We start from the raw sequence: 14,871 nt of genomic DNA, 5'->3' as shown, positions 1-14,871 counted from the left end.
AATCTGACAGTCGGATATGCAGTGTGTGTTTCATTGCTTTGGAGCATAAAGGTGTTAAAGGCTGTTTCAGCAAGTTATTTTTCAGTCCTTGGAACTGTTAATAGTCTAGAGTCTGATGATCACAGTGCCCGATCTGGAGTTTATTATGTATGATGGTGCCATATCATTAAGAGCTTTAAAAACAATACATTTTTTAAAAACTGATCCTGTAGGATACAGGCAGCCAATGTAGAGAGGCCAACACTGGAGTGAAATGTTTTCTTCTTCTTGTTTTTGTTAGTACTCTATCTGCTGGATTTTGTATTTTATTGGGGGAGGACCCCAAAAGCAGCACCCCAAATTAATAAAATTTTTGCCTGTGATGTTTCCAGGTTTTTAATTGAAAAGACTGATCTTCTTGTGTTACCGGTGTGCACACAGGCCTACTTGGGTCACTAACCTAGCTTTGTCTTGACTTATTGACATAATGTCTTATAATAATGACTTTCATATTCTGTTAACTGATTGGGGGGAACTCCATTCAATATTTGTCTCTGTTCATTGATGGGGGGTTCTGAACTGAAGTTGCCATGACATATTGTGAAGTGCGGGAAGGGCATCAAGTAATATTAAGTGCCTCTGGGCATTTGGCAAGATTTTGTCTTTTTGCTTTCTTTGATTTCAGAGTTTTTTAAAAAGTCAAGAAGTTTGCTAAAATCACATTTTAATATTTCGGTCATCTGGTTTGGAACGTCATTACAGCCAACATGGCCAGTTACATTGCCAGTGCAGGTGTGTTTGGCTAATGCCGGGCACACGAATATCTTCTAAATCCAGGATGTTGAATCTATTTTTAGCGTAATCTTCTGAAAGGATGAGGGGGATAAAGCCGCTTGCCACCATGTCCACCCCCACTGCCAGCGACGGATCAAACTTCAGCAGGCTCATGACAGGATGTAGAACTGGCTAGGGCTATAGGTTCAACTCTCAGGAGGATACAGGGATCTCGGGTCCCAGAATAGTGTTATTGTTATCTGGTACTGGAGCTGAGCAGTTAGGGGAGTGGTTCAGACCCAAATACTGCAGCCAGAGGAGCCCAGGACAGCAAGCTGTTTAGCCTGAGCAGTAGTGACAGTTGAAAACTGGAAGATGAGCTTGTTCTTCTAACTGAGTTCAGCCTTCAGAGGAGTGATGGCAAGAATCACAGCCATCACGGTAGATAGAATCCCACTTACTCTCAGTCACTTAAATGGAGAACCATGACTGAGGTACAGTCCCACTAGTGCTAGTTTGGCTGCTCAGTTGGGGCTGAATTGTCCACAGAGGTTACCTCCACCCAAAAACAAATGAACGTGGTAATCAAAACCAGTAAAAACACTGAAAAAAAAAGTTCCTCATCACAATTGTTTTCGCAAACATTTGCTCAGCATGTTTCTCTGTAAAATGTAAAAATCAAGACATCTGATGACTGGAATCCTTCAACCAGTTAAAAGATAATGTTAAAAACAACCAAATACTAATACTTGTATTATAAAAATGTGGTTTAAACTGGATAACAAGTCAGTTCATGACAGAACTTTGTGGCAGACAGACACAATGTAAGAGTAAGAGTTGTAGAAGTAGTTTTATAAGTAGCTTCACTTTGCATTGAAAATTAAACAGTATACTGTACCTGCACAATGTCAAGACACATACAGTATTATCTGTATATAAAAGTGATCATACAAAGGTCACTGTACCCAGACTTTTACACCTGTTATTCAATTTCTCACCACCATGGTCAAATACATTTTTCTGTCTAATTTCCGCCAACATGCAGCGTCTCTCTACAGTATGTTGGCGTCACAGGAGCCAGGCTGCAGTATCTTAAGTGTAACAATGAGTTTAATAGATCTTCTAAACCAGGGATAAAAAAAGGCATAGATCATAGGGTTAAGACACGAGTTGAAATAAAACAAATATATTACAAAGGCAGCAGATGAGACATTGAGCAAGGTGTCCTGGCCTGTAAGTGTGACACAATAATATGGACAGAGGCATATCAGAAACACGACTACAACAACACCAAGAGTCCTGGCTGCTTTCATTTCAGATTTTTTAGCAGTTACTCTCACTGAACACTGGAGAGTGACAGCTGCAATATGAGACCGCATGGCACGAGCCTGAGTCACAGCCACCACAAATACTCTAATATACAGAACTATGATGACAGTGACAGGACCAATAAAGGTCAAAAAAAGATCTGCAAGTACAGCAATGTAGTTAATGACAACAACACACTCTCCAGAGCATGAATTATACCTGCCTAGTTGTTCCAAGTTATCCTTCATCATCAGAGTGTTAAAGAAAACAGAAAATATCCAACACAGACAAACACACATCGTAACTGTTTTTTGTGTGACTTTGGTGGGATAATGTAGGGGATCACAAATAGCCACATAGCGGTCAACAGATATCAGCACCATGGTTCCTACAGAAGCAGAGGTAATAATATAGTCTATAACATAATACAGAATACACATGAGGTCACCGAGGAACCAGCAGCCATCAATGAGCACAATTTGAAAGCACATGAGGAGACCCACGAAGAAATCTGAGACAGCCAGAGAGAGGAGGAGGAGGTTGGTGGGGGTCTGGAGCTGCCTGGAGAGATAACAGAGCAACATGGTTATCATTATCTGTAGCATAAATTGTCATATCAGCAGATAACCTCCACGACTGAAACATCATTCCTTTACAGTCTGAGATCTGGTCATTTTTATTCTGTTTCATGAAGCATTCCTTTCTAGACAGCTACCAGTTTTATAAATTGATTAAATATTTGACTACTTGAAGTGAGAGATGGAGATGATGACCAGCAGGTTGAGAGTCACAGTGAGCAGAGAGATGGAGGACAGTAAAACGTAAGTGAGCATGGATACAGACTGAGGACGCATGGTCCTCCTGCAGGAGGAGTTGAGGAGTTGTGGAAAGCAGAGTTCATCTTCTTCAAGGGTTTTCATTCTCAGAAAAAGGAGGAGACGAGAAGCTGCTGAGCTCTGTCAGCTTTCTGTCTGAAGCTCTCCGTTATACAAGTGATTTATCTCTTTTCTTCCTCCACATCCCTCCTTCCTCTTTCTCTCTGGTGACAACTTTCTTTCAGTAGGAGTGACTGAACTTTTCCCTCCATTTCACCCCCCCTTCCCCTGTCTTTCATTCGTTTAAACAATGATAATTTAATTTAAGAGAGTAAAATGCTGTGTTTTAAGTTGTTTCTTGAAGTCACTCTCAGAATCTGACAGTCGGATATGCAGTGTGTGTTTCATTGCTTTGGAGCATAAAGGTGTTAAAGGCTGTTTCAGCAAGTTATTTTTCAGTCCTTGGAACTGTTAATAGTCTAGAGTCTGATGATCACAGTGCCCGATCTGGAGTTTATTATATATGATGGTGCCATATCATTAAGAGTTTAAAAACAATACATTTTTTAAAAACTGATCCTGTAGGATACAGGCAGCCAATGTAGAGAGGCCAACACTGGAGTGAAATGTTCTCTTCTTCTTGTTTTTGTTAGTACTCTATCTGCTGGATTTTGTATTTTATTGGGGGAGGACCCCAAAAGCACCACCCCAAATTAATAAAATTTTTGCCTGTGATGTTTCCAGGTTTTTAATTGAAAAGACTGATCTTCTTGTGTTACCGGTGTGCACACAGGCCTACTTGGGTCACTAACCTAGCTTTGTCTTGACTTATTGACATAATGTCTTATAATGATGACTTTCATATTCTGTTAACTGATTGGGGGGAACTCCATTCAATATTTGTCTCTGTTCATTGATGGGGGGTTCTGAACTGAAGTTGCCATAACATATTGTGAAGTGCGGGAAGGGCATCAAGTAATATTAAGTGCCTCTGGGCATTTGGCAAGCTTTTGTCTTTTTGCTTTCTTTGATTTCAGAGTTTTTAAAAAGTCAAGAAATTTGCTAAAATCACATTTTAATATTTCGGTCATCTGGTTTGGAACGTCATTACAGCCAACATGGCCAGTTACATTGCTAGTGCAGGTGTGTTTGGCTAATGCCGGGCACACAAAAAATCTTGTAAATCCAGGATGTTGAATCTATTTTTTAGCGGAATCTTCTGAAAGGATGAGGGGGATAAAGCCGCTTGCCACCATGTCCACCCCCACTGCCAGCGACGGATCAAACTTCAGCAGGCTCATGACAGGATGTAGAACTGGATAGGGCTATAGGTTCAACTCTCAGGAGGATCCAGGGATCTCGGGTCCCAGAATAGTATTATTGTTATCTGGTACTGGAGCTGAGCAGTTAGGGGAGTGGTTCAGACCCAAATACTGCAGCCAGAGGAGCCCAGGACAGCAAGCTGTTTAGCCTGAACAGTAGCGACTGTTGAAAACTCGAAAATGAGCTTGTTCTTCTAACTGAGTTCAGCCTTCAGAGGAGTGATGTTAAGGTGGAAAGAATCACATACAGCCATCACGGTAGATAGAATCCCACTTACTCTCAGTCACTTAAATGGAGAACCATGACAAAGGTACATTCCCACTGCTGCTAGGGCTGCTCTTGGGCTGAATGTCCACAGAGGTTACCTCCACCAAAAAACAAATGAACGTGGTAATCAAAACCAGTAAAAACACTGAAAAAAACAGTTCCTCATCACAATTGTTTTCGCAAACATTTGCTAAGCATGTTTCTCTGTAAAACTTAAAATCAAGACATCTGATGACTGGAATCCTTCAACCAGTTAAAAGATGATGTTAAAAACAACCAAATACTAATACTTGTATTATAAAAATGTGGTTTAAACTGGATAACAAGTCAGTTCATGACAGAACTTTGTGGCAGACAGACACAATGTAAGAGTTAGAGTTGTAGAAGTAGTTTTATAAGTAGCTTCACTTTGCATTGAAAATAAAACAGTATATTGTACCTACACAATGTCACGACACATACAGTATGATCTGTATATAAAAGTGATCATACAAAGGTCACTGTACCCAGACTTTTACACCTGTTATTCAATTTCTCCCCACCATGGTCAAATACATTTTTCTGTCTAATTTCCGCCAACATGCAGCATCTCTCTACAGTATGTTGGCGTCACAGGAGCCAGGCTGAAGTATCTTAAGTGTAACAATGAGTTTAATAGATCTTCTAAACCAGGGATAAAAAAAGGCATATATCATAGGGTTAAGACAGGAGTTGAAATAAAACAAACATATTACAAAGGCAGCAGATGAGACATTGAGCAAGGTGTCTTGGCCTGTAAGTGTGACACAATAATATGGACAGAGGCATATCAGAAACACGACAATAACAACACCAAGAGTCCTGGCTGCTTTCATTTCAGATTTGTTAGCAGTTACTGTCACTGAACACTGGAGAGTGACAGCTGCAATATGAGACCGCACGGCACGAGCCTGAGTCACAGCCACCACAAATACTCTCATATACAGAACTATGATGACAGAGACAGGACCAATAAAGGTCAAAAAAACATCTACAAGTCCAGCAATGTAGTTAATGACAACAACACACTCTCCAGAGCAGGAATTATACCTGCCTGGTTGTTCGAAGTTATCCTTCATCATCAGAGTGTTACAGAAAACAGAAAATATCCAACACAGACAAACAGACATCGTAACTGTTTTTTGTGTGACTTTGGTGGGATAATGTAGGGGATCACAAATGGCCACATAGCGGTCAACAGATATGAGCACCATGGTTCCTACAGAAGCAGAGGTAATAATATAGTCTATAACATAATACAGAATACACATGAGGTCACCGAGGAACCAGCAGCCATCAATGAGCACAATTTGAAAGGACATGAGGAGGCCAACGAAGAAATCTGAGACAGCCAGAGAGAGAGGAGGAGGAGGTTGGTGGGGGTCTGGAGCTGCCTGGAGAGATAAGAGAACAACATGCTTATGATTATCTTTTTCATCAATTGTCATATCAGCAGATAATATCCGCGACTGAAACATCATTCCTTTACAGTCTGAGATCTGGTCATTTTTATTCTGTTACCAGAACCATTTCTTTCTGTACAGCTACCAGTTTTATACATATTTGACTACTTGAAGTGAGAGATGGAGATGATGACCAGCAGGTTGAGAGTCACAGTGAGCAGAGAGATGGAGGACAGTAAAATGTAAGTGAGCATGGATACAGAGTGAGGACGCATGGTCCTCCTGCAGGAGAAGTTGAGGAGTTGTGGAAAGCAGAGTTCATCTTCTTCAAGGGTTTCCATTCTCTGAAAGAGGAGGAGACGAGAAGCTGCTGAGCTCTGTCAGCTTTCTGTCTGAAGCTCTCCGTTATACAAGTGATTTATCTCTTTTCTTCCTCCACATCCCTCCTTCCTCTTTCTCTCTGGTGACAACTTTCTTTCAGTAGGAGTGACTGAACTTTTCCCTCCATTTCACCCCCCCTTCCCCTATCTTTCATTCGTTTAAACAATGATAATTTAATTTAAGAGAGTAAAATGCTGTGTTTTAAGTTGTTTCTTGAAGTCACTCTCAGAATCTGACAGTCGGATATGCAGTGTGTGTTTCATTGCTTTGGAGCATAAAGGTGTTAAAGGCTGTTTCAGCAAGTTATTTTTCAGTCCTTGGAACTGTTAATAGTCTAGAGTCTGATGATCACAGTGCCCGATCTGGAGTTTATTATGTATGATGGTGCCATATCATTAAGAGTTTAAAAACAATAAATTTTTTAAAAACTGATCCTGTAGGATACAGACAGCCAATGTAGAGAGGCCAACACTGGAGTGAAATGTTCTCTTCTTCTTGTTTTTGTTAGTACTCTATCTGCTGGATTTTGTATTTTATTGGGGGAGGACCCCAAAAGCAGCACCCCAAATTAATAACATTTTTGCCTGTGATGTTTCCAGGTTTTTAATTGAAAAGACTGATCTTCTTGTGTTACCGGTATGAACACAGGCCTACTTGGGTCACTAACCTAGCTTTGTCTTGACTTATTGACATAATGTCTTATAATAATGACTTTCATATTCTGTTAACTGATTGGGGGGAACTCCATCCAATATTTGTCGCTCTCCATTGATGGGGGTTCTGAACTGAAGTTGCTGTGGCATATTGTGAAGTGCGGGAAGGGCCTCAAGTAATATTAAGTTCCTGTGGGCATTTGGCCAGCTTATGTCTTTTTGCTTTCCTGGACCTTGATTTCGGTACAACAGTTGGAACGTGGGCACAATCTGAAGATTTGCAGGCAGTAGACAAAAATGCAGTTCTGGTATTATTGGTGTTTATTTGCAGAGGAATCATGAAGGGAGTTGCGAGCCCATGGCCACAGGGTGAATGTGAGTGTGGATGTGGTAGTGCTTGTGTCGGGCGACCGGAAGTGATTAATGGTAGTCAGTGTGTAGGAGTGTTAGAAATGTATAAAATGCATGCATCCGTTCTTCTAGGGTGGATGCCATCGTTCTAGAAGAAAGAGCTGCTTGTCTAAGTTTTTTAAAATGTCAAGAAGTTATTGTATATTGTACATACACAATGCAAATACACATATTATCTGCATGAAAAAATCATCTTACAAAGGTCACTGTACCCAGACTTTTACAGCTGTTATTCAATTTTGCACCAAAGTGACCAAATACATTTTTCTGTCTAATTTCAGCCACCATGCAGCGTCTCTCTCTACAGTATGTTGGTGTCACAGGAGCCAGGCTGCAGTATCTTAAGTGTAAAAATGAGCTTAATAGATCTTCTAAACCAGGGGTAAAAAGAGGCATATATCATAGGGTTAAGACAGGAGTTGAAATAGAACAAAAATATTACAAAGGCAGAAGATGAGACATTGAGCAAGGTGTCTTGGCCTGTAAGTGTGATACAAAAATATGGACAGAAGCATATCAGAAACACAACAATAACAACACCAAGAGTCCTGGCTGCTTTCATTTCAGATTTGTTAGCAGTTACTCTCCCTGAATACTGGAGAGTGACAGCCGCAATATGAGACCGCATGGCACGAGCCTGAGTCACAGCCACCACAAATACTCTCATATACAGAACTATGATGACAGAGACAGGACCAACAAAGGACAAAATAAAATCTGCAAGTCCAGCAATGTAGTTAATGACAATAACACACTCTCCAGAGCAGGAATTATACCTGCCTGGTTGTTCCAGGTTATCCTTCAGCACCAAAATGTTCCAGAAAGCAGAACATATCCAACACAGACAAACAGACATCGTAACTGTTTTCTGTGTGACTTTGGTGGGATAATGTAGGGGATCACAAATAGCCACATAGCGGTCAACAGATATGAGCACCATGGTTCCTATTGAGGCAGAGCTAATAATATAGTCTATAACATAATACACAATACACATGAGGTCACCGAGGAACCAGCAGCCATCTATTAGTACAATTTGAAAGCACATGACGAAGCCCATGAAGAAATCTGAGACAGCCAGAGAGAGGAGGAGGAGGTTGGTGGGGGTCTGGAGCTGCCTGGAGAGATAAGAGAGCAACATGGTTATCATTATCTGTAGCATCAATTGTCATATCAGCAGATAAAATCCATGAAACATCATTCCTTTACAGACTGAGATCTGGTAATTTGTATTCTGTTTCATGAACCATTCCTTTCTAGACAGCTACCAGTTTTATAAATTGATTAAATATTTGACTACTTGAAGTGAGAGATGGAGATGATGACCAGCAGGTTGAGAGTCACAGTGAGCAGAGAGATGGAGGACAGTAAAACGTAAGTAAGCATGGATACAGAGTGAGGACGCATGGTCCTCCTGCAGGAGGAGTTGAGGAGTTGTGGAAAGCAGAGTTCATCTTCTTCAAGGGTTTTCATTCTCAGAAAGAGGAGGAGACGAGAAGCTGCTGAGCTCTGTCAGCTTTCTGTCTGAAGCTCTCCGTCATACAACTGATTTATCTCTTTTTTCTCCCACATCCCTCCTTCCTCTTTCTCTCTGGTGACAACTTTCTTTCAGTAGGAGTGACTTAACTTCTCCCTTCTGTAATTACTTTTTCAACTATCTTTATTTACCCTGTATTTCACCTCCTCTTCCCCTATATTCCTGTCTTATAAAGAATGACAATTTCCATGTTGGAGTACAGCGTCTGGTTACTATTATGCCATTATCTTGGTTAAAATATTGATGTATAGATATGGTAAAACTTATTATAATAAAGAGGTTTAACTTGTTATGTGTTCTGTCATGTGTCATTGAACTCAAGCCCTGTAGCCCTCACTGTTCCCCAGTTACCCGCCCCTGCAGTTGTCACTGATTCTCTGTTGGCCCACCTCAATAGTCATCTCTGATCCCTTGTCGTGAACCCCTAAAAATGTTTCTGATCTCCAGTTGGCAACATGCTGTGGTCTTTAGCCAGCTTTCCTTGCCAGGTTGACGCTGCACCTACGGGCCCCCACTTGTTCCGACATCCAGGTGGATCCTCAGCCGGTCCCTTGTCCAAACCTCCAGCCGGATGTCCTAGATCAGCCAATTAGGTCTCCCTCTATGAGTCTCCCAAGTGCTCCACTGTGCCTGTTTCTGTGACCCTCCTGCAACTTGGTTTTGCCTACCCTCCAGGGCGGTTCTGTCTGTCCTTAAAGCCAGCCGGCGGAATTCCTGTGTGGTTCTGTCTGTGCCTTTGGCCTCTTGTTCTCTGTCCTGAGCTGCTCCACCTCGAGCCAACAGAACCACATCATCTGCAAAGAATAGAGAAGCCATTTTGAGGTCCAAAAACCGGACACTCTCCTCCCCCCGGCTGCACCTTATGAATAAAAATAAATCAATGTTGACTTCTGGTTTCACACGGGACACAAACGCTTGTAAAAACGCTCTCCTGGTAGTCCGGTATTTTTTGACCCGCCCACCTTTCTTTATATTTCCTGGTTCACGATTACGTGAATTACACACAGATTCATTGTGTGGGATACATACGAATTACAGTGCATTATTTTTCAGAGATATAGCTACACACCAACCTGAGAGCCCCGCCTGAGGATCTGACGCTGCACTCTGGCTAATGGGGCTGATATGATCTGGTCTCTTCTTTGTTCAAAGCCAAGCAGCTGCGTTTTGTAGCAGCAAAAGGCGTGAGATGTTTTTTGGCTTAACCCTGAAGACAGTGCATTGCAATTATTTAACCGAGATGAAATTAAAGCACGGATGACCGTCTCGAGATCAGGTCAACAGGTCAAACTCCCATTACTTTCTGAGACAGAATAGAGACAGAATACACCAAGTGAGAGATGGAGGGAAGTGATGAAGACTGAGATGAAGATGACCGCAGACAGCAAAGTGGAGGGGAGGGACCTCAGTCTCTGGAGTCGCTGGAGAGAAGTAGTAGCAGTAGTGGGAGAGATAAATCAGTTGTACAACAGAGAGCTTTGGTGAAAAAGCTGCCAGTAGCTTCTTGCCACCTCTGTCTGAAGATGGACACACCAGAAGGAGCTGAACTCTGCTTTCCACAACTCCTCAACAGTTCCTGCAGGAAACCCATGCCACTTCAGTCCGACGGCATGCTTGTTCTCATTCTGCTGTCTTTCATTTCTCTGCTCACTGCAGCTCTCAACATGCTGGTCATCATCTCTATCTCCCACTTCAGGCAGAGATAAACTCACTCACCATAAACTAACATATTTTTATCTTGAAAATTTACATGAATTACATGTCTTCCTTTTAATGTGCATTTTCCAGCTAATAATGAATCCGTGTTTAAACCTATTTTTTTTTAAATATTCAAACACAATGTTGTGTGACAAAATATTTAAAGCAGGCACTCCAGAATACATTCATGCACATAAGAATTTCTTTGCTACTACTGCTGTTGCTAACAAGCTATACCATTGATGATAATCTCATAAGTGATGCTATTCTTCCTCTCCAGGCAGCTCCACAGCCCCACCAACCTCCTCCTCCTCTCCCTGGCTGTCTCAGACCTCCTTGTGGGCCTCCTGCTGATGCCGGTTGACATCCTTTTAACAGAGGCTTGCTGGTTCCTGGGTGACCTCATGTGTGCTCTGTATTATGTTGTAGATTTTATCATTACCTCTTCTTCGGTTGGAAATATGGTGCTCATATCAATTGATCGTTATTTGGCTATTTGTGACCCTCTACATTACACCACAAGAGTTACTATGGACAGAACAAAAATCTGTGTTTGCCTGTGTTGGATTTGCTCTATTCTCTATAACAGTCTCATTTTACAGGACTTTTTGAGACAACCTGATTCACAGAATTCCTGCTATGGAGAGTGTGTAGTTGTCCTTAACCATATCACAGGAAATGTTGACTTTGTCTTCACCTTTATCGGCCCAATTACTGTCATCATAGTTCTGTATATGAGAGTATTTGTGGTGGCTGTTACTCAGGCTCGTGCCATGCGGTCCCACATTGCAGCGGTCACTCTACAGCGTCCAGTGGCTGTAACTGCTAAGAAATCTGAAATGAAAGCAGCCAGGACTCTTGGTGTTGTTGTGGTTGTGTTTCTCATATGTTTCTGTCCATATTACTCTCCATCCCTTATAGGTGAAGAAATTGAAGACAGTAGTTCGTCCTCAACATTTGTAGTCTGGTTGCTGTATTTCAACTCCTGTCTTAACCCTGTGATCTATGCCTTTTTTTACCCCTGGTTTAGAAAATCGATTAAACTCATAGTTACTCTTAAAATACTGCAACCTGACTCTTGTGATACTAAAATACTGTAGAGGCAGACTGGTGAGTAAATATCAATAAAGCTTTCTTTGAAGCTGGAAATGTATTTGCTGTTGTTATTGAGGCACTGAAGTAAAATCAAAAGGTGTAATGGCTGGAGAAATAATTATTCTTGTTTATATTTCCAAACCTTCATGAATCATTTTCAATATCAGTCAATTGTGTTCATTGTCATTATCACATCTGAAACTGTCTATAATCCAACATGCTTCATATTGTGGCACTGATATTCATGTCATTATTTTAGGCCTTTAGCTCACTGCACAGTAATAGTGGATATTTGTGTATTGGGAGTTTAGTGAAAGCGTAGTAATAGGGTACAGTATATACATTTTTGTTTAATTAGATATACATGTAATAACAATAATGTTAGTAATACTTTGTGAATCATGCAATAAATGCAGGGACTGGTGTTTTTCTACTGAGGGCTAAATTCTGAAACCAACATTATATGTACGTGCTTCAGTTGTTGAAGAGTAATTGTGTATTAATCTCTTATAATTAAACTGCATAGGGACCCACAACAACATTTAATGTGTAGGACCTGTTAGACATTAGTTTTTCCTCATTTGCATTGGCTCAATTCTTGAATGAGAATCATGTTTTTCAAAACAATAAGTTGAAATTTCTCAACAATTAGTTTGTTGTTCACAACAGATCAGAATTTCTTTCACATTTTGGCACGTGTGCAAAAGAGTATGTACAATTGTCTAAATTTGCACAGTAACCACAAAACTAATGAGTTGATTCTAAGTGAAAAAAAAAATAAAAATTCTTTCAGCGTTTGAGCATCACATGCAAAATCACCCATTTAATTATCAAAATGTATATTCCATAAATATCTATGACCAGTGCTTGAAGTGGAAAAAAATGAGTGCCGGTACTCCCCTTATTAACATGTTGTTTTGTGTATTGGCCGTGATCTGCAATCTCTTGAAACTTATTCATATTCATTCATTATTTCTTTAAGCATGTTAAACTGCGTCCTAATCAGCTGTGGTTTTATTGCTATTATTATACTTGGGTTATGCATCTTCTATACAGTAGTAGGCCTATAATAATCCAATAATATTCCAACTGGAACATTATAGGGTTAAGGTGGTATATTTGTATATAGTGTTAATACTTAAAGTGCTTTTTGTGTTATTTGTAGTGTCACTCTATAATATATTATAGGATGTTTATAGGCTAGAATCAACAGCAGCTAGACAGACAGGCAGGTACAGAGGTACAAGTAAGATGTTTGAGCTCTTTATTCAGGTTTTAGGAGCAGAGTCTCAGTCAGGATGCTCTTACATATTATGCAGACACACATTTTCAATTTTTAAAGTGAATAAAAAATACCAGGAGAAATTGGGTTTGGGGGTCCTCCCCCAAGTAAATTTTAAGGTTTTTGACTTAAAACTATGCATTTTACATCATTTTGGACCATTATTATTACTTGTTAAATTATTATTATTATTATTGATCACAGCCTTCGTCTGAACATTTAATTCTTCTGGAAATGTTTGTCCTGTAAAATCATATTCTATAAATCAGAAGAGCAGATTCAGAAAACTTTTAAATAATGTTTCATTAATTATATTTGTTCACAAATACTAAGTATTTTACGAAAAGAATGTGAACCCTTGTCGATAAATTACAGCACCTTTGTTCTCACCACCTACTGTTAAAAACCCCCAAAACAAAGCAGATATTTGTATGTATTGGTGCCTTCAAATGAAACTCGTATTTACAACATGGGAAGTCGTGTATACGATATGCTAAGCAACGGCAATATTAATGTTACTGTCGGTGTCTAGAAGCCACAGAGGCTAACAATTTAGCAAGTGGGTAACATAATGTAGTAAATGCAAAGGCATAATGACAGAGGAAAAAGATGAGGCCATTGGGAATATCAACATTTTCCTCAGACCTATTATAAAATTACGAAAAAAAACAATATACAACAAAAATTACAATATGGTTGTGAATACCACATGAGGGGGGCGTTCATATGGACTCTTCTAGTAAACGTGGTAAACACGACCCCATTTGAACCACCATAAGAAACATTTCCAGGGTTGACTGCCGTGGTGAAAAATAACATTTTGACCAACGACGAAAAAAAAAAATGTCATTTTGGTTGCATTGGCCAGTTTACTGACACAATGACTAACTTTTGAAGCATGAATGAAGTGTTTTGGGTGAGTTACTACATTTTGCTGACATGCAATATAGTTGTGATGTCCCATGAAACAGTTTTGAGAATAATGACCTTCACTATGGCCGACATTCCTCTTGCTTGATATAGAAGCTCCTGCCATCACCCTTCACCAAAACACTGTGCTCATAATACAAGTTGTATTGTTGTAAACACAGGCCTTAGTTGAAGCAGCTTGATCAGGGACTTAAATACACTGAAGCGCTGTACTCAAGCTAAAGTGAGTGCACTCAAATTGTCTTTATAATATGTATGCCTTCTAGTTATTTCTTACTTATATCAACAGTTTTCCCTAGGTATGACAAATGAGACTAACATGATGTTACCACAGATAGTCACACTGGGATGAAAAATACTGAGATAAATGTGAGAATTGCAAAATGGTTAGAAATAAATAAGCTTTCATAACATTTTAAGTAGTTGTTTTATTATATTTGCAGAATAAATAAAGTGTGAAAAATGTCAGTAAACAGCAGAAATCTCTTTTCTTTAGATTTGTGTCTATTTCCTCAGAATGTTGAGACCTAGAAAAAGTTATATCAATACAGTATTTAATAAAAAAATAGCTGTTGTTTACAAAACTCCTCATTTAATTTAGTGTGTTATGTTTGTGCCAACGTATCCTTCTCATCTCAGAAAGCTTTATTAAGCTACCATTGCAACAATGCTATCATGCATTTGCCAACAACCGATTTGCATGACACATTAAATTATTTTCTTGTCTTTAGTTTGCCTTACCAACTTCCTTACATAACTTTTGTGTGTCACCTCATTACTTTACTGAGCTCCTGACCCCATTAATGCTCTGGCAAAGTCTTAGATCAGTCAGCTCAATAAAATGTTTTAATTTTTTTTTGAAAACCTATAAAAAGGCTTTAATATCACCTGAATTATAATTCTGTTGTAAAAGTTTCTTGTATACACTTTCATTGTCTTCTTGCCTCTGCTCGGCTTTTTATTGTTTCTTCAATAAATTTATTTATTATTTTTTTCT

At 39.7% G+C, this 14,871-nt stretch overlaps 3 protein-coding genes across 3 annotated transcripts; 1 reads left to right on the top strand and 2 right to left on the bottom strand.

The window, feature by feature from the left end:
• Positions 1 to 1,805: 1,805 nt before the first annotated feature.
• Positions 1,806 to 2,981, bottom strand: LOC141782229 (trace amine-associated receptor 13c-like). Its single transcript, XM_074658324.1, has 2 exons — positions 2,809 to 2,981; positions 1,806 to 2,622 (listed from the first exon to the last, which is right to left on the bottom strand). Exons 1-2 carry the CDS (start codon positions 2,979 to 2,981, stop codon positions 1,806 to 1,808), a joined length of 990 nt encoding a protein of 329 aa, XP_074514425.1.
• Positions 2,982 to 7,303: 4,322 nt separating this feature from the next.
• Positions 7,304 to 9,685, bottom strand: LOC141781951 (trace amine-associated receptor 13c-like). Its single transcript, XM_074657950.1, has 3 exons — positions 9,513 to 9,685; positions 8,633 to 8,746; positions 7,304 to 8,450 (listed from the first exon to the last, which is right to left on the bottom strand). The coding sequence occupies exons 1-3, from the start codon at positions 9,683 to 9,685 to the stop codon at positions 7,634 to 7,636; spliced, it is 1,104 nt and encodes a 367-aa protein (XP_074514051.1). The 3' UTR covers positions 7,304 to 7,633.
• Positions 9,686 to 10,301: 616 nt separating this feature from the next.
• LOC141782212 (trace amine-associated receptor 13c-like) lies at positions 10,302 to 11,667 on the top strand. The gene is made up of 2 exons (XM_074658300.1): positions 10,302 to 10,565; positions 10,848 to 11,667. Exons 1-2 carry the CDS (start codon positions 10,393 to 10,395, stop codon positions 11,665 to 11,667), a joined length of 993 nt encoding a protein of 330 aa, XP_074514401.1. The 5' UTR covers positions 10,302 to 10,392.
• The last annotated feature ends 3,204 nt before the right edge of the window (positions 11,668 to 14,871 follow it).

This window comes from Sebastes fasciatus, chromosome 14 (genome assembly GCF_043250625.1).
Source record: "Sebastes fasciatus isolate fSebFas1 chromosome 14, fSebFas1.pri, whole genome shotgun sequence".
Lineage (NCBI taxonomy): Eukaryota > Metazoa > Chordata > Actinopteri > Perciformes > Sebastidae > Sebastes > Sebastes fasciatus.
This window is presented reverse-complemented; position numbering and strand designations above follow the sequence as displayed.

Coding starts and splice junctions, on each gene's coding strand:
- LOC141781951 (XM_074657950.1), bottom strand. CDS start 9,685: ATGGCTTCTCTATTCTTTGCAGATGATGTGGTTCTGTTGGCTCGAGGT. Junction 8,747..9,512: donor CAAAACCAAGTTGCAGGAGG/GTCACAGAAACA, acceptor CTCCTCCTGCAG/GAGGACCATGCGTCCTCACT. Junction 8,451..8,632: donor ATCTCCATCTCTCACTTCAA/GTAGTCAAATAT, acceptor TTATCTCTCCAG/GCAGCTCCAGACCCCCACCA.
- LOC141782229 (XM_074658324.1), bottom strand. CDS start 2,981: ATGAAAACCCTTGAAGAAGATGAACTCTGCTTTCCACAACTCCTCAAC. Junction 2,623..2,808: donor ATCTCCATCTCTCACTTCAA/GTAGTCAAATAT, acceptor TTATCTCTCCAG/GCAGCTCCAGACCCCCACCA.
- LOC141782212 (XM_074658300.1), top strand. CDS start 10,393: ATGGACACACCAGAAGGAGCTGAACTCTGCTTTCCACAACTCCTCAAC. Junction 10,566..10,847: donor ATCTCTATCTCCCACTTCAG/GCAGAGATAAAC, acceptor CTTCCTCTCCAG/GCAGCTCCACAGCCCCACCA.